Source organism: Macaca fascicularis, chromosome 13 (assembly GCF_037993035.2).
Source record: "Macaca fascicularis isolate 582-1 chromosome 13, T2T-MFA8v1.1".
Taxonomy (NCBI): domain Eukaryota; kingdom Metazoa; phylum Chordata; class Mammalia; order Primates; family Cercopithecidae; genus Macaca; species Macaca fascicularis.
Window position 1 is genome coordinate 18877501 of NC_088387.1, and position 27156 is coordinate 18904656.

General features: G+C 40.1%; 1 protein-coding gene across 10 annotated transcripts in view; it reads right to left on the minus strand.

The window, feature by feature from the left end:
* ANAPC1 (anaphase promoting complex subunit 1) overlaps positions 1–27156 on the minus strand; it is a 119210-nt gene that overhangs the window by 68842 nt on the left and 23212 nt on the right. For all 10 annotated transcript variants that reach the window (XM_074011254.1, XM_074011253.1, XM_074011256.1 and 7 more), the window contains 9 exons: positions 25933–26142; positions 21526–21621; positions 19685–19775; positions 19498–19563; positions 12790–12924; positions 9724–9864; positions 9139–9199; positions 5505–5692; positions 385–459 (listed from right to left, as the gene is read on the minus strand). In XM_074011254.1, the coding sequence (XP_073867355.1) occupies positions 385–459; positions 5505–5692; positions 9139–9199; positions 9724–9864; positions 12790–12924; positions 19498–19563; positions 19685–19775; positions 21526–21621; positions 25933–26142 (1063 nt within the window). The remainder of the gene's footprint in view (positions 1–384; positions 460–5504; positions 5693–9138; positions 9200–9723; positions 9865–12789; positions 12925–19497; positions 19564–19684; positions 19776–21525; positions 21622–25932; positions 26143–27156) is intronic.

The window sequence follows — 27156 nt, forward strand, 5'->3', positions numbered from 1 at the left end:
CAGCCTGGGCGACAGAGCAAGACTCCGTCTCAAAAAAAAAAAGAATATACCACGGAACCTGATATGATTGAGAACTTTAATTTAAAAATTTACACTGCATAAAAAAGGTAAATGTTGTCATTTCAGGTGATCAGTTGATAATAAAATGTCTACAAACCCAAACTGAAATCATGCAGTAATACATACATTAATTTTTAGATAATCATTAAAGGCCACAGAAAATGTAACAGAGCCTACTCTTCAAAATAATTGTTACTCGGTATTAAAATAAATAAAGTGAAAGGTGTTGGAAAGATAGAGGAATTGTCAGGAATACCAAGAAGTGGGAGACTAGTATGAATATCCACAAATTAATTTGTATTAGCAAGAAATAATAATGCTTACATCATCAGATCCAGTCTCGGAAGGCCTTGCTTTTTTGGGCGCAATGACAGGGGAAAGTGATCCTTCAAAGTCAAACTGAAAAGCAACCCCAAAAGAAAAGATAAAAATCATAAACTCATTCCTGTCAACTGATCAACTTAAAGGATTCAGAAATCAGTTCTGCCAATTATGGAAACTGAGGAAAGCCATCAAAACTCATTTTTTAACTGGAAAGTCATTATTTAAATACCTTTCTTCTAGATTACTGTGAAGATGAAATGAAATCATATTAATATGTGCAAACATCTAGAACGGTGCCTGGGCTCCTAAGTACTGATTTTAATGGTAGTTTTCCCTTCCCTCTCCTACTTCTGTAACGACACAGATCACATCACATCTTTGGTAGAAAAAGAAACTTTAGGCATATCCACAATATATATATATAGAAGTCTCAAAGGATCAACCCAATATCAGTCAAATGTTAGAACTAAGCAAACATTTATTTACAGTCCATATACAGTAAACTATCTAACAATTCTATGGTAGAGACAAGCAGCTACTCTGGAAAATCTTTGTTCTCCTCTTTCTCCTGAATCCATAGTCAGATTATACACATACCACTGCTTCCTCTGAAGTTAGGTGTGACCCTTTGACAGAGTTAATTATAGATGGAAGTCACTGTCACCACTTCCAGGACCAGTCCAGTCCTATACCTGCTCCCCCAGGCTCTTTGCCCCTTCCACCTGACTGGAACGCAGTCAACCAATGGCAATCTTTGAACCCAAGACAAAAGATCCTCCATCAACCTGGGTTCCTGAATAACTGTGTGGCCTGTGTAACTGCTAAGCCCTGTTATGTAAGCAAGGCAGACATTTTGTTTGAGCCATTGTATCTTTTGAGGCCTTTCTATTACAATAGTGAGCCTATCTTCTAACTAATACAACTACATAAAAGCAGTTTTCTACAAGTTGCTCTTCTTCAATTTCCCCTGGCATAATCTTTGCTGCCCCAGCTACTTCACATGGGCACTGACTATCAACTAATAAACTGTAACTCTATAAATGACAATGGCTATTTTCCTATGCTAAAAAACTTACATATTTATCAACTCACTCACCTAAACGGAGCTGATTTCTACATAAAAACTAAACATAGGTAGCAATAAAGTGATTTTTAAAACTGAATGTTATTGAGAGAGGTTTGCTTGTGAAGCATTCAAATAAAAAACAGCCCAACTCATACATATTATAAAAAACCTGGTAATAACAGTAATATCAAAGCAACAAATAAAACAGTAGCTATCTTACCTAAAACTTCAACCAAAATATAACACACACAAAGTCCCACAGTCAAAAAGAATGTCCCTGCTATAATTATCAGATTCATAAGGCCTGGAGTTATGAGATAGTAGAAACTGCCTGATAAGGATGGCTCTTTGTACCATACATGGATCTGCTTAATCTTCATTCTTTCCATGTGTCTCAGGTTAGCCAACCCTGTTATATGCTCCTATGGACCCCTACCCTTCATCTATCATAACACATGTATCAAATATTATTTGTTTCCCCCAGGACAGTCAATTCCAGAGGAACAGTCTGTTTTGTTTAGGGTATATGTGAGAAACCTGGCATCATGCCTGGCCCACAGCAGGGATTCAATATTTAGCTAATGAAAAAAAGAGCAGCCCAAAAGCTACAAAAAGTTAACCCCAAATGCAACTGTTCCTACTATGTACAGTCCAGTGTGCTCATTTAACACATCAGCAAATTAAAGAAAGCACAAAGAAATGCCAAAAATTGTGTAACTAGTCGTTGGCAGAAATTCTGTACTCCACAAAAACAAAAAGAATAAATCTGAACAAAGCAAAATGAAAACCATTTGCCCATGAGGACCGTTTCATCCTAAGCTTTGACTATGAGGACAAAAGATAGCAAGGGTTTAACCATGCAGTCCTATAAATAAATGGCAAAGCAACTTGGCCTCAAGAATTGATTTCCTTATTCCTTCCTTTATAATTATCATGCAAAAAGTAAGTCAAAGAGCCATGTCCTTCTTTGCAAAGGAAAAAATAGGTAGGTGCTCAGTCCTCCCCAAAACATGGAAACGCGAGGGGGCATAGGTTCTCTGCCAGAGATTAGGACACAACAATCTGTATTCATCAACAAGTTCCAAGGACAATGATATACAGAACTACAGAGCGCTGACGCGCTTTTACATCATGTAGAAATCTACAGTTTCTATGAGGCTTAATCTTTTCACATGTAATAAAGAACAGAAAAATTGAGGATAATGTCACGTTGATACAATTGTTTAAAATAAGAAAAGAAGGCCAGGTGCCATGGTTCACACCTGGAATCCTAGCACTTTGGGAGGCCAAGGTGGGAGGATCACTTGAGCTCAGGAGCTTGAAACCAGCATAGCCAACATGGCGAAACCCCGTCTCTACTAAAAATACAGAAATTAGCCAGGCGTGGAGGTGCATGCCTGTAATCCCAGCTACGCAGGTAGTGAGTAGCTGAGGCACAAGAATCGCTTCAACTTAGGAGGCAGAGGTTGTAGTGAACCAAGATAGCGTGACTGCATTCCAGCCTGGGCGACAGAGCGAAACCCCGTCTTAAAAAAGGAAAAAAAGGCCGGGCGCGGTGGCTCAAGCCTGTAATCCCAGCACTTTGGGAGGCCGAGACGGGTGGATCACGAGGTCAGGAGATCGAGACCATCCTGGCTAACACGGTGAAACCCCGTCTCTACTAAAAAATACAAAAAAAAAAAAAAAGGAAAAAAAAAGAAAAGAAAATTGTCCCTATTTTCCCGTAAGATTTTTCTCAAGGAAACTGCAGAGGGCAATTCCTTCATGTGCTGAAATAGACACAAACTCTTAAAAACAGTATCTCACTCAGATGGAAAATGGCATTCACTCAACAAATGTTCACTCAGTATCCTTCTATGCCAGGCAATACCACAAGTCCTGGAGAAAGAAAATAGTAAACAAAACTAAGCAAAAATCTTTGCCTTCCTAGAATTTACATTCCAGCTGGGGGAGGAGGGACACAAAACAAAACAAGTAAAATATATACTATATTATATTTAAGTGAGAAGAAAAAAAAAAAACAGGTAAATGGCACTAAAGGTATGGAGGCAGGTGCAATGCTACATAGAGAGACAGAAGGCAGCACTGAGGTGACATCTCAATAAAGACCTAAGCACGTCTTGTCAGAGAGGCGGGGAAGCATTCTCCACAGAGGTAACAGCAAGTGCAAACACTCAGAGGCAGAAACATGCTGGCAGTGCTCAGGGAACAGAGCTGAGGCCAATGTGGCTGGGATGACGTGTGCAAAGCATTAAAAAATGAGACCAGGAAGGTAAGCAAGGGCTAGGTCACATGGCATCTTGTAAGCCTATGGCCTTTACTCTGAGTGGCATGGGAAGTCACTGGGGGATCCTGCGCAGACACGCGACTAACGTAACCTGACTTCATCAAACAGGATTACTTTGGCCACTGGACTGAGAAGAGACTGGAGCATAGACAAAGGACATGAAACACAAATCAAAAAATAAGAACTATAAATAACTGATGAAATTTTGAAAAAAAATTCCCATTCACTTATACAGAAATAAGATAAAATTTCTCAGTAAGCTAGCAAAGGTTCACCACACCACAAATAAACACTATGGGGAAATGGCACTTGTAAATGATGCTGGTAAGAATGTCACCTGGGAACCCCTTTCCAAACATTACTTGACCCAACAGTCTCTCTTTTAATATTCAGTTCTTGGGAAGTAACTAGAGATGTGGTTAAAGACTCATGAAAAAGAAGGCCAGGCGTGGTGGCTCACACCTGTAATCCCAGCACTTTGGGAGGCCAAGGTGGGCAGATCACAAGGTTAGAAGATTGAGACCATCCTGGTTAACAAGGTGAAATCCCATCTCTACTAAAAGTACAAAAAATTAGCCGGGTGTGGCAGCGGGCGCCTGTAGTCCCAGCTACTCGGGAGGCTGAGGCAGGAGAATGGCATGAACCCAGGAGGCGGAGCTTGCAGGGAGCCGAGATTGCGCCACTGCACTCCAGCCTGTGCGACTGAGCGAGACTCCATCTCAAAAAAAAAAAAAGATTCGTGAAAAAGGATGTTTATAAATTACTCACAATAAGGAAAACAAAAGATTCACAAGGTACAATTATTAGCTATGGGTTAATTATGACAAAACTACACTATGATGAAATGATGGAGGTTTTTTAGAAAAATTTTTTAATGAGATGGGAAATTTTCATTGATATTTGTATATAGAAGGTAACTTCAAAAATGTTTAGAGTGGTTATCTCTGAGTAGTATAATTATTTTCTTAATTCCTCCATTTTCCACATTTTCCTTCCATAATTGAGACAAAAGCAAGTTTTAAAAATGGATTTGCTGTACAAGGCTAAAATGTATAGAATGGAACAGCTGAGTTACCTGGAAAAAGGGTAATTACAATCTAGAATGATTTTTTTCAGAGTGACCCAGGCAAGGTCGTCCTGCGAGGGATCTCCAGAGCTAGAAAGAGATCACCAATACTGAAGACACCACTCTGCTGATTTTGTAAATAATCTAATAAGGGACTGTAAGGATGTTTCTGGGGGAAGAGGGTGAGAGATAAGGCTTTATACCATTGACAGAGTAGATACTCAGGCTAAAGTACTTTAAATCCCCCTCAAATCAAACCTTCCTCCTCACATCCCAAACAACATGTGTGTAAAAAGACAATCTTGTCTTCAGAAAACAACGTTAAACAAAGAGTCAGAAGATGCAGTCTAGTCATAGTTTTTTTAAAAATCACAGATCTGTGATTTCTTTGTGATCCAGTTTCTTCATCAATAAAACCAAGACTATCACTAATCCTAGCATAACTTGCAGTCATTTTACAAAGGTGAAATAAATAGTCATATATGCTTTAACATTCTAAAGCTCAGTAATTATAATTACTAATAAAACGTTAATATTAAATATTAAATGAGATTTGATTTACAATATATAGATACAATAAACCTTAATATTATTCTATTATTTTGAATATGGTATGCCAATGTTACATTACCAATTACCAATGTAATGCAACCATTACATTAACAGAATAACTCATAAAGAAAACAATTGTATTTACTTACATTTCTAGTCCATGCTAAGCGGTCTGTGTTATAACCCATCATGTTCATGAGACAAGTCACAAATAAGTTCCACTCTGAGTGATAACTGGGTCCTCCTGGAGCACTGTGGACATTGTACCACTTGACAAGCATCTGAACTGCTATTTCTTTTGGCAGGATACACTTAATTGCTTGCAAACATGTTTGTACTATTAAAAGCAAAGATTAATTTTAGTATTCTTACTCTGCATGCATTTCTTTTCCCTTTCAATAATCAAGTTTTTAAATTTCTACTATGTAAAGGCCAATTATTATGAAAAGAAAACTGTCACTAAAGAGCCAATGAGATGCAAACATTACCTAACCAATCATCTGAAACCAAAACCAACTATTGAATTCAACAAGGCTTGAAAGAGGTCTCAAGACAGCTTTTTTTTTTTCTTTTTTTTTGAGATGGAGTCTTGTCTGTTGCCCAGGCTGGAGTGCTGTGGTGCGGTCTCGGCTCACTGCAACCTCTGCCTCTTGGGCTCAAGCAATTCTCCTGCCTCAGCCACCAAGTAGCTGGGATTACAGGTGTCTGCCACTGCGCCAGGCTAATTTTTTGTATTTTTAGTAGAGACGGGGTTTCACCATGTTGGCCAGGCTGGTCTCGAACTCCTGACCTCGTGATCCGCCTGCCTTGGCCTCCCAAAGCACTGGGATTACAGGTGTGAGCCACTGTGCCCAGCCGAGGACAGCTTTTCCATCATTAATTTTGAATCAGAAATAAAGTGACCAAACAAATAGCCCAGTTTGCCAGAGACAGTACTGATTTATATCCATTGCCTCAGCAATTACTAACTGCTCCCCCTTTCACTCTAAAGATGTTCTAGCTCAGGTGACAAATTAGTCACTATGCGCCAGGCGCAGTGACTCATGCCTGTAATCCAAGCACTTTTGCGAGGTCGAGGCGGGTGGATCACCTGAGGTCAGGAGTTCGAGACCAGCCTGACCAACATGGTGAAACCCTGTTTCTACTAAAAATAACAAAAATCAGTTGGGCATTGTGGCGGGCACCTGAAATCTAGCTTTTTGGGAGGCTGAGGCAGGAGAATCGCTTGAACCCGAGAGGCGGAGGTTGCAGTGAGCCAAGATCACGCCATTGCACTTCAGCCTGGGTGACTAGAGTGAAACTGTCTCCAAAAAAAAAAAAAAAGTCACTATGAAAAACATACAACTTCTATGTTTATACATTTATATAAATACTGCTTAAATACTTCAGTAAATACATAATATTCAATATATGCATCCACAAATAGCAATGCTTAGCTAGCATTACATGATGTTCTAAATGAGTAAACATGCCTATGAACCAAAGCTTTATAACTTTCATTTCTGACATTGTTCAGTTTCTAAAATGTTTCACATGCTCTCTGCCTTAAAAGGGTTAAGAGTTAATACCACATAATTTACACCATTCTGTTTTTGGTAAAGGGAAACGGGGTCTTCCTCTGTCCTCAGGCTGGAGTGCAGTGGTGCAATCATAGCTCACTGTAACCTCCAACTCCTGGGCTCAAGTGGTCCACCAGGTCAAGCCTCCCAAGTAGCAAGGACTACAGATACATGCCAGCAGGCCTGGCTAATTTTATTTTTCTTTTTGTAGAGACAGAGTCTATGTTGTCCAGGCTAGTCTCAAACGCCTGGACTCAAGCAATCCCCTCACCTCAGCCTTCCAAAGGGGAGGGATTACAAGCACGAGCCCACCTGGCTTTATACCATTCTCAATGGCTCCACATCAACTATAGCACTACACTGGCATACAATGAGCCCCTCAGAGTGGCCAGGTCTACCACTGTGAAGAGAACCAAATCTACTTTTAGTAGTAAATAATCCCAAACTGCAATGTTTTTGTACTCACATATCCTCTCTTCCAGAATTCCTTTTTCCCTTTCCACTGTCATGCCACTGGGCCCATCCTCAGCAACACATCCTCTGTCCCATCAGTTTGCAATGTGCACACTCACACAGCACAGATTGGAAGCAAATAATATTAAAATACCAAATAACCAAGTATGTCATAGCTGAATCCAAAATAAGTGTAAATCCAATGCTGCATGAGTGTGTGAGAACCCTTTGTAGGTAAAACACATAAACGTATGTACATAAGCTATGGGGCTTATTTGGCTATAAAGGGGTAAATTTTTTTGTTTTTATTTATTTAATTTCCTCCATGATTATCTGTTTTTATACATTTTGCTTAGGCTTATAATACTTATAGGTACCTGGCCTTGTGATTACAAAATACCTTTTAGAAGGCAAGGACTCTCTATATCAACTTGGAATACCATTTACCACCCAGTGAAAATTCCTAAAATGAAAAAGTCATTCTAGTCTACAGTCTGCCAATGTCCTGCTTTGACAGTTAGATTTTGAAACCAACAGATGTCATGAAGTTCCTTATATCATACAGGCATTCTTTTCTTAACCTACGTTTGTTGGCAAATCCCTTGAATTCTTTTTTTTTTTTTTTTTTTTTTTTTTTTTTGAGACGGAGTCTCGCTTTGTCGCCCAGGCTGGAGTGCAGTGGCCGGATCTCCGCTCACTGCAAGCTCTGCCTCCCGGGTTTACGCCATTCTCCTGCCTCAGCCTCCCGAGTAGCTGGGACTACAGGCGCCCACCACCTCGCCCGGCTAGTTTTTTGTATTTTTAGTAGAGACGGGGTTTCACCATATTAGCCAGGATGGGAATCCCTTGAATTCTAATATTTTGTTTACTATTCTATGTTCAGAAATACTCTCCTCTAGCATTTTGAAACTGCATTTCAGGAATAATTCAAGGAGAATCCAATATTTACTAAGATAATTCTGATTGTATTTTGACAATAATACTAAGTTTTATTCAATTAAGGCAATTATGCTAATTTCACAACTTATCTGAAAACTGAGACATTTAAGATTAAAAATATCACTAATACATTACAGAAAAAAAAAAAAAATTAAATGTGCCAAGAAATATACTAGTTGCTTAGGCTTTGTTTCCCAGATGTTCTTGCAAGAGGCATGTCCATATGTGTGTGTGTGTATATACATATATATATATATATATATATATGTATTTTTTTTTTTGAGACAGAGTTTCACTCTATCACCCAGGCTGGAGTGCAGGGGCACGATCTCGGCTCACTGCAACCACGGCATTCCGGGTTCAAGCGATTCTCCTGCCTCAGACTCTCGAGTAGCTGGGATTACAGAAGTGCGCCACCACACCCAGCTAATTTTTGTATTTTTAATAGGGACAGGGTTTCACCATGTTGGCCAGGCTAGTCTCGAACTACCAACCTCAAGTAATTCGCCTGCCTCAGTCTCACAAAGTGTTGGGATCACAGGTGTGAGCCACCATGCCCAGTCGGCATGTCCATATATTATTACACTGCATTATATTCCTCAACAGAAGAATCTCAGAGGAACAGAACCAGCACATCCTTCACCTGTACTCCAGCCTTAGAGCACACATAGAGTAGACATCACAAAGCACTCCCTAGCTCTTTAAAGCTCCTCTACAAAGCTAAGAACTTGATCCAGCGGCTTCAAAAATGGCAAAATAATGTTTAAAACCCCAATTATTAATGTAAATCACAATTACTTCATGTCTTAGAAATGAAACTTCTCAATCGTACCTAACTCAGAGGTGGCAATTTCAGGAATAGTGATCCTAACCATGGAGCCGTTACTCAGTTCCTAGATGGAAACAAATCAGAAAGTAAATAAAATCTGTGCATTCTAAGTCTTTGAATGTCTTAAAAATAGCTGGTACAAGACTTCACCTATCAAAGCAATAAAATAAATGAAAAACAATTTCAAACAGAAATGAACACTTCCAAATTTCAGAAACTTTAAACGTAATTATTTGCAAAATGCTTTCCAAAATGCTTGTTTTAATAGAAAGTGTCTAATCTTTATACAGTGAGTCACCATCATCAAAAGGACATTTACTTTTAATGAAAAGACAAAAAATCATATCAATATACAACTCAGCTGACTCAACAAGCTTTCATTTTCACTGTTTTTAAAAATACTGAAACTGTAGAAAACAAGCAGAATTACTGTATAGTAAAAAGTAAAATAGTGCCAAAAAATGACACAATCGATTTTTTTTAAATCATGAGAAATGTTTGTTGTCATTTTTCAGATAAAATTTTCTATTCTGTCAAATTTGAAATGCCAGCCCACCTCTTGGAAAGCTACCAAATGTTTATACTTACTAGGGTGACTCTGTTATGGACAGGATCTCTGATAGAATGAATGTAAGTTCCAAGTTGTTGGAAAGTACAATCCTCATTATAGAGAGAATCATGAAGTTTTGAAGAATCCCTCAGTTCTGGAACTGGCGACAACAGAACAACCTGTAAAAAGTCATAAACATAACACAAATGAATTGTTTTCTGAGAAATTAAGGACAAGGAAACTTAACTCTTTCTTTTTTGCACATGGTCTAACAAACAATAAGATGTAATGATTTAAAAACATTCTGCTCCAAGCCAAGCACGCTGGTGCGCACCTGTAGAGTCCCAGCTACTGCGAAGACTGAGGCAGAAGAATCACTTGAGCCTAGGAATTTGAGGCTGTAGTGAGCCTGTGAATAGCCACTGCCCTCCAGCCTGGGTGACATAGCAAGACCCTGGCTCTTTAAAAAATTTGGTTCCAGATACAATGAAGTACCAGCAAACCAAGGTCCTCACAGAAAACAACTAGAAAAGGTAGGTAAAAGGAAAACATCTAATTGATGGCTGTGGGAAAACTGTGGAAGCAACCTGGACTCTCTGAGGGACCAAGATCTAGGAGAGAAGGCAACTGCAGGGAAGGGGGCCAACATTTTCATCTGAAGAAAGCAACTGCAGGGAAGGGGGCCAGCGTTCTTGGGGAACCTTGCTTTTCCTGCTCTGGCCATCTGCAAATTTTGGTGGTAAGAGGAATATATGGAAAGGCTGACAATATGCAAGGAAAGTCATAGCTAAGAGGGAGAGAAGCCAGCAGTACCGTTAGCAACCTTACAGGGCTAAAGACTAAACTGTGGGCCGGGCACGGTGGCTCACGCCTATAATCCCAGCACTTTGGGAGGCCGAGGCGGGCGGATCACTTGAGGTCAGGAGTTCAAGACCAGCCTGGCCAAGATGGTGAAACCCCATCTCTACTGAAAATACAAAATTTAGCCAGGCATAGTGGCAGGCGCCTGTAGTCCCAGCTATATGGGAGGCTGAGGCAGAATTGCTCGAACCCAGGAGGTGGAGGCTGCAGTGCGGTGAGACTGCACCACTGTACTCCAGCCTGGGCAACAGAGCAAGACTCCATCTCAAAAAAAAAAAAAAACTAAACTGTGATTTGAGGCAGCTGAGGCACTAAGAGCCCAGGAAGAAAGGACAATAATGAAAAAGGAAACAAATGAGACCAGCATTTCGTGGCATTTCCCTTATAGGCAATTATTTACTCAAAAATACAGGAACAGTATGTATTTGCTTTACTGCAGATATGCAAACAAAAAATTTAAATAATCTTAGTTACTATCTACATGCAGATGCTTCCAATCTTAATCTCCAGTCATGACCACTGATCCTTTTTTGGTTCCTTTAATTCAATTTATATATCTCTAAGTGAATATCTTGTCAACACTGACAATCAAGACTAAGATGTATTTATTCTATTCCAGATTCTACTCTAAAAGTCACCAGGAAAAATTCAGCTCCACTGGTCCTGGCTCTAAGTCTACTAGCAAAATCTTCCAGAGAAGTGGAAAAGCCATCAGCCAATGTGTTAGACTATTATTTCCATGACCTTACACCTATCAAAAAGGCACTAATTGTTACTAGGCTTATAGAATTCTAAAAAAGTTGGAAATCATTTTCCATTATAAAAGAAATTCTTCCGAATCACACAAAACACTCTGACACTTCTCCAGTTCCCCTTTGAGTGTTCTGCAAATGTGCTGGTGTGAAGGAAAAAATTCAATGTTGCACATGTTTAAAAATATAATGAAGACACAGACATTATCGAATACAATTGATAACAATAACCTTCCCTTTGAACGGTCCCTAAACATCCACACTCACATGTTCTTTAAATACACACCACTTTTCTCCAGGCTTCCTAACTTGGTAAATCCAGGTACCTTCCCAGGTCATTCAGAGAATTCGGAGCCTCATGTGACATCACCTTTCCCCAGCCCAGGAGCACAAAACCAATCAGCTGTCAAACTCATTTCTACGTCTCAAGGCATCTCATGTTATTCCCTCCTTTCCACACATATTCAGACCCTCTTCATACTTCTTACACTGACACAGACAACCTCACTTGGAGGCTAACTGGTCTCCTTATCTTTAATCCCAAAATACACCTATCTACAACACAGATCCAAAACCTCGCAACTCCTTTCTCAAAATCCTGCAAGGCCCTGGCAATTGCATTCAGAATAAAACCACCTTTTCATCCTTTCTTCCTTTAAGAGCACATTAGTAAGAGTATAAATCCCAGTTTTACCACTTATTAGGTTTATTTCATCTGTAACCTCTCATTTGTAAAAAAAAAAAAAAAAAAAAAAAAAAGATTCATAGTAGTATCTTCTCAATAAAGCTGTTCTAAGGAAATAGTTAATACTAATAAAGCACTGAGAACAATGCCTAGCACATAGAAAATGCTCAAAAAAGAGTATTGTTATCCAAACTCTATCCTGCCGCACCCTACTTGTACTTTTATAAGTATTTATTCTACAGATTTATTGAGTCCTTAACTAATGATTAGGAGATGAAGATACAAATATCCACTAAAAAATGTTCCACATTATCTGGCCTTCCTGCCTGTGCCTGTGTGATTCCTCCTTGCCCTGAATGTTCCTTTCTACCTACAGATATCCTACTCATCCCCAAGGTCCAAACCAAGACTGACAGCCTCAGAGATGAGGCTTTGATTTTGCCATGTCCTCCCATTGGATGTTATCTTCCCATCAGTCAATCAACGATGGTACTCTCTTTTCCTCATTCGTAAGTCATGAGTCTTTCTTAAATTCTAATTTCTTATGCAGACAGTACATCAACTCCACACAATTGTGAGATCCCTAGATGGAAAAGAATGTATCATTTCCATCTCTTCAGCACCTTCAAAAAGTATCACACACATCACGAGGGAGGTCAATGTATGTTAACTGAATCACTCCTGTTTGAAAACATTTATTCTCCAAGTACTAACTAAAATTAAGTTAACCATGGAAAGAACTAATATTTGACCAAACTTCTTTAAAAAAATGTTAACTTTCTGACAACACCTAGTCCATTTCTTACCTCATCCAATGATCCAAGGAGTTTACTAAGAGGCTTTGGAGTACTAACGCCGTCAAGTGGAGTACTGGGCCGAGGCATTGTGTTGGACATCGTCAGAGAAGGAGCTGGCAGTCCAGGAATAAAAACCTTTCCCACCTTTAAGCAATAAAAACATGCGGAAAAAAATATTGCTTTTAATGCATCATATCCTTAAATAAAATGTTAAGGAACGTAAACATATATTTCTTTTGATATTTCTAAGTTTATGCTCACCAAACACAACAAAGAAACAATTCAAATGTCAATAATCTATCCAATTCCACCATCCAACTGCAAATATTTTGGTATAATTTTGGGTTTTTGTTTTTGTTTTTGTTTTTTTTGAGACAAGATCTCACTCTTTCACCCTGGCTGGAGTACAGTGGCATGATCTCAGCTCACTGCAGCCTCAACCTACCAGGCTCAAGTGATCCTCCCCCCTCAGCCTCCAGAGTAGCTGGAACTACAGGCACATGTCACTACACTTGGTTAATTTTGTATTTTTTGGTAGAGACAGGGTTTCACCATGTTATGCAGGCTGGTCTTGAACTTCTGGGCTGAAGCGATCTGCCCACCTAGGTCTCCCACAACTTGGTATAATTTCTCTTGGTTGGATTCCTTCTCTTCATTACTGAAGACTTTTTTTTGCAGGCAAGGAGAGGAATGTTAATATAGTCAACACATTCTATAAAAATCTGTACACTATGCACTCTTCTACCTTTTGGTCATAAAGACAGTAAGAACACTAAGCTTTCAGAGACTATAGGCAACAATCTTAGAAGTCTCAAATCTTGAGAGAAAGAGCACCAATTATCCCCCAGGAGCTTAGAAAATAAGGTCAGATAATGCTCAAGAAATTAAATCCAACCTATTCAAATTGCTCTCCAGCACACAATCTGCCTTCAATAATAAACTCTCAATTATTTCTTCCTCAAAAATACTCTATATAAATTAGAATAAATTCTTTGATCTTAAAAAAAATGAGTCGGCAGGGCACAATGGCTCATGCCTGTAATCCCAGCACTTTGGGAGGCTGAGGTAGGTGGATCGCCTGAGGTCAGGAGTCCAAGACCAGCCTGGCCAACATGGTGAAATCCCATCTCTACTAAAAATACAAAAATTAGCTGGGCGTGGTGGCATACACCTGTAGTCCCAGCTACTTGGGAGGCTGAGGCACGAGAACTGCTTCAACCCAGGAGGCGGAGGTTGCAGTGAGACGAGACTGTGCCATTGCACTCCAGCCTGGGCAACAAGAGCGAAACTCCATCTCAGAATAAAAAAAAAGAATGAGTTGACAATTCATGCTAACCACTCCTTATTTTGGCTATCTGTAGGGTACTTAGGAAAAACAGAAATTCACATCTGTACAGGCTGAAAACGTGATAAGACTAAAAAGGAGATGCTCAGAACTAAAATGAGATCTTAACAATATATATATTCATGTTACTACACTACTCAAAAGCTAACAAAATAATAGGAGTTGCACCAATAAAATCCTTAGGCTTAAAAAACAAAAATAACAGTGAGAACTAGTTATGCATAATTTTTTAAAAGCTACCTCAAACCTCTAATTTATGAGAAGATGGGATAAGCACATACCATGCTATTTCCCTCATTAATCATCAAAAAGAAAAAAAAAACTGAATAAAATTTATAATGCAACTAACAGAAGATTCTGAAAAAGTAAAGAAAAGAAGACCAACTGGCTAGTAACCTGAGACCCAGGAATGACCTAATGATGAATTCCCTAGGTTTTTGGTTTTTTTGACTCCTTACATAACCACGCCTCAGGCTTTCAAAGTGTCTGCAACACAGACATTCCAATGTTCACAGACAAAACAGGCCCTAAGAAACTCTTACTCTTTCCAGCCAAAGTGTTGGGAAAAGAGTGTCCAATCAGGACAGAAACTTTTCACTATACCTGCCCTACTCTTTGCAAACACCAAGAAAAAAGTCATGGCCCTCCCTTCCTCCTCAGCAGGAGGCACAGTGAAAATTTTGAATGTCCCTCATCTATTTGAGGAAGTCCCCTTCTATTTCTAGTTTGCTGAGAATTTTTTTTATCACAGATATTTGATTTCATCAAATGATATCTCTGCATCTATTTAGATCCCTGGTCAGCAAACTATGTTCCATGACCAAATCTGGCTTGTATCCTGTTTTTGTACAGTCTGTGAGCTAAGAATAGGTTTTACGTACTTAAATGGTTAAGGAAAAAAAAAAAGACAAATATGTAACAGAGACTGCGTGTGGCCCATAGAGGCTAAGATACTTGTCTGAACTCCTACATAAAAAGTTTGCCAGGCTGGGTGCGGTGGCCTATGTCTGTAATATCCCAGCACTTAGGGAGGCTGAGGTGGGAGGACTGCATGAGTCACAAGGTCATGGGTGCAGTAAGCTGTGATCTGACCACTGTACTCCAGCGTGAGTGACAGAGCGAGACACTGTATCAAAAAAAAGAAAAGAAATTGCCAAGGATGGAGAGGACATGAACAACATTATCAACCAAATGGAATGAACTGACATTTATAAAATATTCAAGGGTGCCTTCTTGGTGATTTGGCCCTTTAACTAAAGTCTCTCTTTGTTCCTGGTCATTTTTTTTTCCCACTTTATAGTGACTCCAGCTATCTTTTGATTATTGTTTGCATAATATATCTTTTTTCCATCCTTTAACTTACCTATGTCATTATATTTGAAGAAAGCTTCTTATAACCAACATATAGTTGGGCTGTATTTTCTAATCCCTTCTGCTAGTCTCTGTTATTTGTGTTAGACCATTGTATTTAATTAGTGGCCTAGTGGGATTTAAATCTGCCATTTAATATTTGTTTTCTGTATATTCCCACTTTCTTTGCTCATCCAGAAGAAGCAACTCTTCAAGTTTGATCATAAGATTCTGGCAATTCTGTTCAAGTATGGCAATTCTGTTCAGGTTTAATCATAAGATTTTGGCAGTTTAGTCACATTTTAAGGCTCTACTTCTAATTCTAATTATCTTGCTATTTCCACCACATCTGCAGTGACTTCCTCCACTGAAGTTTTGAGCCCCTCAAAGTCATCCATGAGGGTGGGAACCAACTTCTTCCAAATTCCTGTTTATGTTGATATTTTGTCCTCCTCCCATGAATCATGAAGATTCTTAATGGCATCTAGAAAGGTGAATCCTTTCCAGAAGGTTGTTTTTTTTTGTTTTTTTTTTTTTTTTTGAGACGGAGTCTCGCTCTGTCACCCAGGCTGGAGTGGTGCGATCTTGGCTCACCGCAAGCTCCGCCTACTGGGTTCACGCCATTCTCCTACCTCAGCCTCGCCGAGTAGCTGGGACTATATATAGGCTCCCACCACTATCCCCGGCTAATTTTTTGTATTTTCAGTAGAGACAGGGTTTCACTGTTAGCCAGGATGGTCTCAATTTCCTGACCTTGTGATCCGCCTCCCTCGGCCTCCCAAAGTGCTGGGATTACAGGCGTGAGCCACTGAACCCGGCTCAGAAGGTTTTCAATGGACTTTGCCAGATCCCTTAAAGGAATCACTATCTATGGCAGTTCTAGTTAAATAATGTATTTCATAGTAAGACTTGAAAGTCAAAATTACTCCTTCACAGGCTGCAGAACAGATGTGTCAGCAGCCATGAAAACAACATTCATCTCCTGTACATCTCCCTCAGAGATCTTAGATGACCAGATGCACTATCAATGCGCGGTAATATTTTGAAAGGAATCTTTTTTCTGAGCAATAGTCTCAATAGTGGGCTTAACATATTCAGTAAACCATGCTATAAACAGTCGTGCCATCCAGTCTTTGTTGCTCCATTTATAGAGCCCAGGCAGAGCAGACTTGGCCTAATTCTTAAGGGCCCTAAGATTTTTGGAATGGTACATGAGCACTGGCTTCAACTTAAAGTCACCAGCTGCATTAGCCCCTAACAAGAGGGTAAGACTGTCCTTTGAAGCCAGGGACTAACTTCTCTCAGGTTATGAAAGTCCTAGATGGCATCTTCTTCCAAAAGAAAGCTGTTGCATCCACACTGAAAATCTGTTTAGTGTAGCCACCTGCGTCAATTATCTTAGCAGCTTCTACATCAGCACATGCTGCTTCACCTTGCACTTCTGTGTTATGGGGAGGGCTTTTTTCCTTAAACCTCAAGAATCAATCTCTGTTAGCTTACAACTTTTCGTCTGCATCTTCTTCACCTCTCTCGGCCATCACAGAATTGAAGAGAGTTAGGGTCTTGCTGTGGATTCAACTTCAGCATAAGGGAATGTTACGGTTTGTTTGATCTTCTGTCCAGACACTAAAACTTTCTTCATATCGGTGAAAAGGCTGCTTCGCTTTATCAGTTGCCATGTTCACTGAAATAGCGCTTTTAATTTCCTTCAAGAGCTTCTCTTTTGCATGAACAAGTTGGCTCTCATTCACAAGTGGTCTGGCTCTCAACCTATCTCAGCTTTCAACATGCCTTCCTCACTAAGCTTAATCATTTCTAGTTTTTTTATTTAAAGTGAGAAACTTGTGATTCTTCCCTTCATTTGAAAACTTAAGAGGCCATTACGGCCGGGCGCGGTGGCTCAAGCCTGTAATCCCAGCACTTTGGGAGGCCGAGGCGGGTGGATCACGAGGTCAGGAGATCGAGACCATCCTGGCTAACATGGTGAAACCCCGTCTCTACTAAAAATACAAAAAACTAGCCGGGCGTGGTGGCGGGCGCCTGTAGTCCCAGCTACTCGGAGGCTGAGGCGGGAGAATGGCGTGAACCCGGAAGGCGGAGCTTGCAGTGAGCCGAGATCGCGCCACTGCACTCCAGCCTGGGCGACACAGCGAGACTCCGTCTCAAAAAAAAAAAAAAAAAAAAGAGGCCATTACAAGGTTACTAACTAGTCTAATTTCTTTTTTTTTTTTTTTTTGAGACAGAGTCTGGCTCTGTCGCCCAGGCTGGAGTGCAGTGGCACGATCTCAGCTCACTGCAACCTCCGCCTCCCGGGTTCAGGTCATTCTCTTGCCTCAGCCTCCCAAGTAGCTGGGACTACAGGCACCCGTCACCATGCCCAGCTAATTTTTTGTATTTTTTAATAGAGATGGTGTTTCACCGTGTTAGCCAGGATGGTCTCAATCTCCTGACCTCGTGATCCACCCGCCTCGGCCTCCCAAAGTGCTGGGATTACAGGCGTGAGCCTCCGCACCCGGCCAATTAGTCTAATTGCAATATTGTTTTGTCTCAGGATATAGGGAGACAGGAGGAGAGGGACAGAGACAGGAAAGGGGTCAAATGATCAGGCAGACCACACAAAACATTTATCAATTAAGTTCCTCATCTTATATGGGTACAGTTCATGGTGCCCCAAAACAATTCCAATAGTAACATCAAAGACCATTGATCACAGATCATCATAACAGATAAGCTAATAACAAAAAGGTTTGAAATATTGCAAGAATTATCAAAATATGAAACAGAGACACAAAATGAGCACATGCTGCTGGAAAACTGGGACCAACAGACTTGTTCAACACAAAGTTGCCACAAACCTTCATTCTGTAAAAACAATATGCAGTATCTGTGAAGTACAATAAAACAAAGCACAAAACGAGGTACGATGGAACACTATTAAATATATACATAACATTGAATGAGTAAACAACACTACGCATCAACAGACAAATCTAAAACAAATATAATGTTGAGCAAAATAAGTACATCAGAGGAGAATACACAGTATCTTTTCTATATAAAAATTCAAAAACAAGGAAAACTAAATAATGCATCTTTTAGTGATACATACATAACTGTAAAAACTAGTAATAGGAACAACTGATTTATCACAAAATCAGGATTCTTCTATCTCGAGGGCAGGGGAAGATGGGATGCAATCAGAAAAGAACATAATAAAAATAAGGATACTGGCAATATTCTATTTCTCAACCAGCATACTGGGTATATGAATATTCACTTCATTACTATTCAAATTGCATGTGTGTATTTAAATTTCATAATTTAAATTTGTAAAATGTACATTCTCTGTGTATATTTCACAAATGTTAAAAAAATACAGCCAACATATACATTTAATATAATGAAACTTTACCAGAACTTTAGTACTTACCAAAGGTACCCATGCTTCAATTTCAAAACTAGTTTAACTTTAAAAAAAAAAAGTTTCCCATCTGTGACAGGTTTAGAGTGCCAACGCATTTAATAGCAGTGAGCCATAACCCTCCAAATTAGGACCCACCTGAATAGGAAGCTGCACTGAGAATTATTAACAAAAATCTTCTGCCAAATTGTGCAGGCAGGAATACAACAAATTTAAAATATCAATCTAAAGAAACATTCAAAATATTCATAGAGGCCGGGCGCGGTGGCTCACGCCTGTAATCCCAGCACTTTGGGAGGCCGAGGCAGGCAGATCACTAGGTCAGGAGATCGAGACCATCCTGGCTAACACGGTGAAACCCTGTCTCTACCAAAAAATACAAAAAATTAGCCGGGTGTTGTGGCGGGCCCCTGTAGTCCCAGCTACTCGGGAGGCTGAGGCAGGAGAATGGCGTGAACCCGGGAGGCGGAGCCTGCAGTGAGCTGAGATGACGCCACCGCACTGCAGCCTGGGCAGACTCCGTCTCAAAAAAAAAAAAAAAAAAATTCATAGAGGCAGTCTGAAGTCCTACTAAATGCATGGAGTGCTATTTTTGGCTTACCCGAACCACTCCTGTGTAGAGCACCAGGTTTCCACTGCCTTCCAAGACCAGCATGGTATCTATTTTCTAAAAAAAAAATAAAAAAAGACAAAAAATTTATTTCCCAATCTGAGCAAATTAACAGATTTTTTGACTGAAAAAATCTGAGGCATAATAATTTTCAACTTCTCAAATGTGCCTACATTACCTCCACTGGTGCTGCATCCTTTGCTGGTATGTTGGTCACTGAACCAAAGATGAGCTGGGTTTTATCATTACTCTCTTGAAACTTTACACAGCTAAATAATGAAATAAAAAAGAAACTTGATACATGCAACAACCTGTATGAGTATTAAAAGTATTATGCTGAACAGAAAAAGACAATCTCAAAAGTTTATATACTGTATGAGCCCATTTATGTAACATTCACAAATGTCAAATTATCAACATAGAGAATTAGTGGTTGCCAGGGTCGGTGGGTAATGGCGTATGTGACTATAAGGAGTTAACGTAAGAGAGACAAAGATGTTTTGTATCTTGATGGTGGTGGTATTTACACACATCTACACGTGAAAAAAACTGCATAGAACCATATATACACATAAATGAGCACAGTCAAATTGATGAAATTTGAAATAAAGTGTGTAGATCATCTACTTCCTGGTTATGATAATGTATTATATAGTTATATAAGAGGTTACCTATGAGGGAAAAAGAATGCAAGGTATACAGGACTTGTTTACTATTTTGTAACTTGCTGTGATCTATCATATTTCAAAATATGAAGGTAAATAAATGGGCAAAAGATCTGAATAGATATTTTACCTAAGAAGATAAATGAATGGCTAATAACTTTATGAGATGATCAACATCAGAATGCATTAGAGAAAAGCAAATGAAAGCCACTCCACAACCACTAGAAAATGGCTACAATCAAAGAGTGTGATGCTATCCAATCCTGTCAAGGATAAAGAGATATCAACCTTCATATTTTGCTGGTGGGAATATAAAATGTTACAGGCTATTTGGAAAACAGTTTGGTGATTTCTTAAAAAGTTAAACATGAATTTACCATTCAACCCAACAACCCAACCCTAGGTATTTACTCAAGAAAAATAAAATCATGTATGTCCACATTTTTGCTCAAGACTTTTGCTCATCTGTTCATACTGTCATAATTCTCAGTAGTCAAGAGGTGGAAATAAACCAAAAGTCCATCAACTGATGAACAGATAAACAAAACATGGTAGATCTATACAATGGACTATTACATAGCAATAGGTATGAAATAATGGTACATGTGGCCGGGCGCAGTGGCTCAAGCCTGTAACCCCAGCACTTTGGGAGGCCGAGACGGGCGGATCACAAGGTCAGGAGATCGAGACCATCCTGGCTAACACGGTGAAACCCCGTCTCTACTCAAAATACAAAAAACTAGCCGGGTGAGGTGGCGGGCGCCTGTACTCCCAGCTACTCGGGAGGCTGAGGCAGGAGAATGGCGTAAACCCAGGAGGTGGAGCTTGCAGTGAGCTGAGATCCGGCCACTGCACTCCAGCCTGGGCGACAGAGCGAGACTCCGTCTCAAAAAAAAAAAAAAAAAAAAAACAAAAACAAAAACAAAATGGTACATGTTACTAAATGGTGGATCCTAAAAACATCATGCTAAGTGAAAGCTAAACACAAAAAGCTACATACACTGTGTGTACATACATTATATATATATAAATGTCCAGAAAAAACTAATCTATAAAGGCAGAAGCCTCGCATGGTTTCCTGACGCTGGAAATGCGAACAAGACTGACTGCAAACAAGCACAAGGAAAATCTTTGTATGGTGATATAAATCTTGTAAAATTGGGGTTGTGGTGATGGTTGTGTAACACTGTAATTTACTAAAAATCATTTATTTGTACAGTTAAAACATGTTAATTTTATGACATGTAAATTATTTCTAAATAAAACTACTTAGCCAAAAAAAAGGAAAGAAAAGAAAAAGAAAAAGGAGTGCTGAGTTATTTACACAGAAACAATGGGAAACACATACACTTACCGTAACTGGAGCTGGGACTCCACTAAAAAGCACAGGAACTTTTGTCCACATAGGTCAGATGTAATAAACACTTTTGAGGCTTGTGAATTTTTCTCTCTATAATAGATACATTAATAAAGTAACTGTCAGCACTGGTCCAAGAATCTACCACAGTAACTAACTACTAGAAGTCTTTGAGGCCAGGCGTGGTGGCTTATGCCTGTAACCCCAGCACTTTGGGAGGCCGAGGCGGGGGGATCACGAGGTCGGGAGATCCAGACTGTACTGGCTAACACGGTGAAACCCCGTCTCTACTAAAAATACAAAATAAATTAGCAAGGCATGGTGGCGGGCGCCTGTGGACCCAGCTACTCTAGAGACTGAGGCAGGAGAATGGTGTGAACCCACGAGGCAGGGCTTGCAGTGAGCCGAGATCACGCCACTGCACTTCAGCCTGGGCGACAGAGCAAGACTCCATCTCAAAAAAAAAAAAAAGTCTTTGAAAATATTCTGCAAGAAATCTAAAAACTACTTAGGTCAAGCAATAATCTTGAAGACACAAACATTTCTAAGAATTAAACTTCATGATCTTTTCAGTTCTTTGATTATGTTCTAATCGTGTTCTAAGATCCTTTCAGTTCTTTGACTATGAGCTCATTAGACAGCTTTGTTGGGGAAATCTACAATAAATTTAACAATTACTGATGAACTTTTAAATTACATGCAATGTAAGCTAGCTACCTGTAAAGTAATGCAAACTAAGCTACTACTTGTAAAGTAATGCATGCAAACTTGAATTCCTATCCCTCAAAGGGTCAGATCTTTCATAATGCTATTTCTCCTATCTACCCCTCTCTCCTTCTCAGATTAGGCCTCATTCACATCTCTTTTTGAAATCATGTCTCTAATTCCCAAACCTTTCCTTCTAAAGTGCTATAGAAGGCCAGGTGTGGTGGCTCACACCTGTAATCCCAGCACTTTGGGAGGCCAAGGTGGGTGGATCACCTGAGGTCAGGAGTCCGAGACCAGTCTGACCAACATGGAGAAACCCCGTCTCTACTAAAAATACAAAATTAGCCAGGCGTGGTGGCACGTGCCTGTAATCCCACCTACTCGGGAGGCTGAGGCAGAAGAATCACTTGAACCTGGGAGGGTTGTGTTGAGCCGAGATCGTGCCATTGCGCTCTAGCCTGGGCAACAAGAGTGAAACTCCGTCTCAAAAAATAAACAAATAAAGTGCTACAGAAGACCCATAAATCTAATAAATAAGAATCTATAATATATTCAACTTACAAATAAGTTTAAAGAAAAACGATTTTTAATTGTAGGATACTTTTATTTTATATATGAGAAACAAACCAGAGACTACTTCAACATTGTATCCACATCTTTACTTTCTTCAGACTACCTATCCCCCATTCCATTCTCTCTAAGAGGATGCATTTGCCTTATATTTCAGATAAAACGAGGCTCTAAGCTTTGAGCTCAACCTCCTGCCTTACGTATCTGATCAACCTTCACTTCTTTATCCCAAGCCTAATCTCACCACTTGTGCACCTTTCTGGTTACTTGTTCCATCAATCATTTCCTCTCATCTGCATTTTCAGTGCTTTCCCTTGAGTATAGTCCATTTGCCTACTATTTCACATTAAAAGTCTTAAAATATAAAATGGATTCAACATTAGAGTATATAAAAGACCTTGTCAATTTGACTGGATATAAAACTTGTATTGTGGTCAAGTAAGAAAATATTGGGGGTCGGGGGCACAGTGGCTCACACCTGTAATCCCATTACTTTGGGAGGCAGAGGCAAGCAGATTGCTTGAGCCCAGGAGTTTGAGACCAGCCTGGGCACCACAGCAAAATCCCTTCTCTACAAAAATTACAAAAAATTAGTTTGGCATGGTGGTGTGTGCCTACAGTCCCAGCTACCTGGGAGGCTGAGGTGGGGGAATCACCTGAGCCCAGAAGGCCAAGGCTGCAGTGAGCTGTGATTGAGGCACTGCACTCCAGCCTGAGCGACAGAGTGAGACCTTGTCTCAAAAAAAGAGAAAAAGAAAATACTGGGGCAAGACGTCATGAAAACTAATTCTATTATAGTTCAGCAAAAACAAAACTCTCCTTGACCGAGACTCACTCTAATTTTGTATCTTCAATCCCACTCAAAGGCAAACTCCTTAAAATAGTCTGTATGCCTATGTTCATTTTCTCAGTCCCCATTTACTTTTTCTACCCCACTTTCCCCCGCCATCCTCCCAGCTTAAAATGCTCTGGCCAAGGTCACCAAGGAACCCACTGCCACCCAGGCACCTCCTCTCTGGGCTCAACTCTCAGGGCCACACTTCACCAGTACCTGGCAGTACTGGCATCTCCGTATTCTTGAAATGCTCTCTCTTTTATGTGTTCTGTATTTCCTGCTCCTTCTCCCATCTGACCTCTTTTGCTTTGTCTCTCTGTGCCAGTTTTGTCTCTTTCCATTCCCCAAATCTTAAGTTTCCAGGACTTCAGTTCCTAGCCCTCTTCTAATTCTACACCACTAGATTTTAACTATTTGGAGGCCACAAATCCCTTTGAGAATCTAAGGAATGTTAAAACCCTCTCCTTGGGAAAAGGTCTATATACTACATGTACACACAATTATTGAATACAATAATTCTTCAATTCTAGTCCAATTCTCTCACCTCAATCACCACTTATGAGCTGACAATTCCACATTTATTGTTCTGCTCTTTCTCAAACTTCCAACACACTTATAAAGTGCCTTCTTACCACTGTCATCAAATAGACCAGAGGCCTAAAGGACAATCAGTAATCTCTCAAGCCTCCTTTTTTTTTTCCCCCAGACTGTCTCACTCTGTCGCCCAAGCTGGAGTGCAGTGGTATGATCTTGGCTCACTGCAACCTCCAACTCCCGGGTTCAAATGATTCTCTCACCTCAGACTCCAGAGTAGCTAGGACTACAGATGCACGCCATCACACCTAATTTTTGTATTTGTAGTAGACATGTGGTTTCACCACGTTGGCCAGGTTGGTCTTGAACTCCTGAGCTCAAGTGATCCATCCGCCTCAGCCTCCCAAAGTGAGTGATTACAGGTGTGGGCCACTGCACCTAGGAAGCCTCCTCTTCATTAGCCTTTTCCCTCCCTCTGCACAAACCAGAGTGGGAGTACTTATAATTCCCTAAACACACCACGCATTCACCAGCACTTTTGTTCTGATCTCAGCTGCCATCTGTGGCCTTTCCCAACTTACCTGCCTAGAAATACGTATTCATCTTTCAAAGCCCTACCAGCAAAAGTAGTCCCTCCGGTGTCACCATCCTTCAGCCTCTTTTGAGGACAGGGACAGTGAGTTATTAGATTGTTAACTAGCATATACATTGGCATATAAATTAACACATAAATTATTAAAGAGAATATAAAAGAAGAAAGGTCACCTAGAACAGAGATCTAAGCTATGTTTCCCAAAAAGTAAAGCTGGCACTCAACTAATATGAACACAAAACTTAGGAAACATGCTTAAAAACCCACATTTCCTCATTGATAGAAATTGTTTCTCCCTAGAACAAAAAACACCTGAAATCTGAGAGATTATTACTATAAAGGAAGAAATATCAGATGACAAAATAATATTTTTTTTTTGAAATAGAGTCTCACTCTGTCACCCAGGCTGCAGTGCAGTGGCACGATCTCAGCTCACTGCAACCTCTACCTCCTTGGTTCAAGCAATTCTGTCTCGGCCACCTGAGTAGCTGGGATTACGAGTGTACACCACTACATCCAGCTAATTTTTGTATTTTTAGTAGAGACAGGGCTTCACAATGTTGGCCAGGCTGGCCTCGAACTCCTAGGCTCAAGTGATCCACCTGCTTCAGCCTCCCAAAGTGCTAGGATTACAGGCATGAGCCACTGTGTCCAGCCTATGATCACTTTAATATCATTAATATCCTCTGTTGAAACTGAGGTGGCCTTAATACATATCTCTATATATTTTTACATATATTAATAACTGATCATGGCTGGGCGCGGTGGCTCACACCTGTAATCCCAGCACTTTGGGAGGCCGAGGTGGGTGGATCACGAGGTCAGGAGATCGAGACCATCCTGGCTAACACGGTGAAACTCCGTCTCTACTAAAAATACAAAAAAAAAAAAAAAAAATTAGCCGGGTATGGCGGCGGCACCTGTAGCCCCAGCTACTCCAGAGGCTTAAGCGGGAGAATGGCATGAACCTGAGAGGCGGAGCTTGCAGTGAGCCTAGATCGCCCCACTGGACTCCAGCCTGGGCAACAGAGCAAGACTCCGTCTCAAAAAAAAAAAAAAAAAAAACAACTGATCATATTAAAAGGAAACTTTAAACAAAATGCCATATATTTCCCAAGACTTTTAGCAAGATTTTTCTTTGAATACAATAATATATACAACGAACCTTATATTAGTCATCGTTTCTGTCCACAAATGGTCAATACACAGTTCAGGAACAATTGGCTCAGTTTCTGGTGCAAGAAAGGAGCCATTAGAATTACTGTTTGGAGAATGAGAAATACTGTGTCTCTTTGGAGACTGATTATGGCTTGAAATGTTGAACCTTTGCACCCCTGAAAAAGAGTGCACTCCTAAGGCAGGAGAATGAGCACGACTGCAAAATAAACAGAGGAGAGTATATCACAGTTAGAAGGGCAGGCTTATATGACACACTCCAATGACACTTCCCAAAATTCCACAGACAGAAGAGCATTCATGGCATAATCCAGGTCAGAAATTAAAATTTTTCAAAAAGGAGTAGCTATTTAAATGGTTTATGTCAATGTGCTTTACTATATTCCAAAGATTTAGAATTCTTATTCGAACTCATCTTTTAAAACTAAAAACTTAGATCATCTTCTTTTTCAGAAAATGAACTGATTGGCCAGGCGCGGTGGCTCAAGCCTGTAATCCCAGCACTTTGGGAGGCCGAGACGGGCGGATCACGAGGTCAGGAGTTCGAGACCATCCTGGCTAACACGGTGAAATCCCGTCTCTACTAAAAAATACAAAAAACTAGCCGGGCGAGGTGGCGGGCGCCTGTAGTCCCGGCTACTCGGGAGGCTGAGGCAGGAGAATGGCGTAAAAACCCGGGAGGCAGAGCTTGCAGTGAGCTGAGATCCGGCCACTGCACTCCAGCCTGGGCGACACAGCGAGACTCTGTCTCAAAAAAAAAAAAAAAAAGAAAATGAACTGATTATTCAAAAAGCTCTAAACTATGACCCTGTATAGTCAGACATATATATATCAGCAAAACAATGTCCCTGTAGCACCAGACATAGATAGCTGGTGATTTAAATATATATCTATATAGAGGATAGATACATTTAGGTACCAAATAACAAAGAAAAAGAAAAAAGAAAAACGAACATAAATTAAGGCAAAAGTAAAATAGTGCCACAATATTTTGGGAATTAATATTCATCAAACTGTTGCCCACACAGTGGTAGAAACGAGGCAACTAATCTTAGGACGAGCATAGGCAGCTTCAAAATATGACTCAGGAAAGAATGTGGCAGCTTCAAACACGACTCAGGAAAGACACATTCAAAAGAATGTGGCATGGTAAACTTAGCTATCTTAGTAAAAGTGCCTCAGGGCTGGGCACGGTGGCTCACGCCTGTAATCT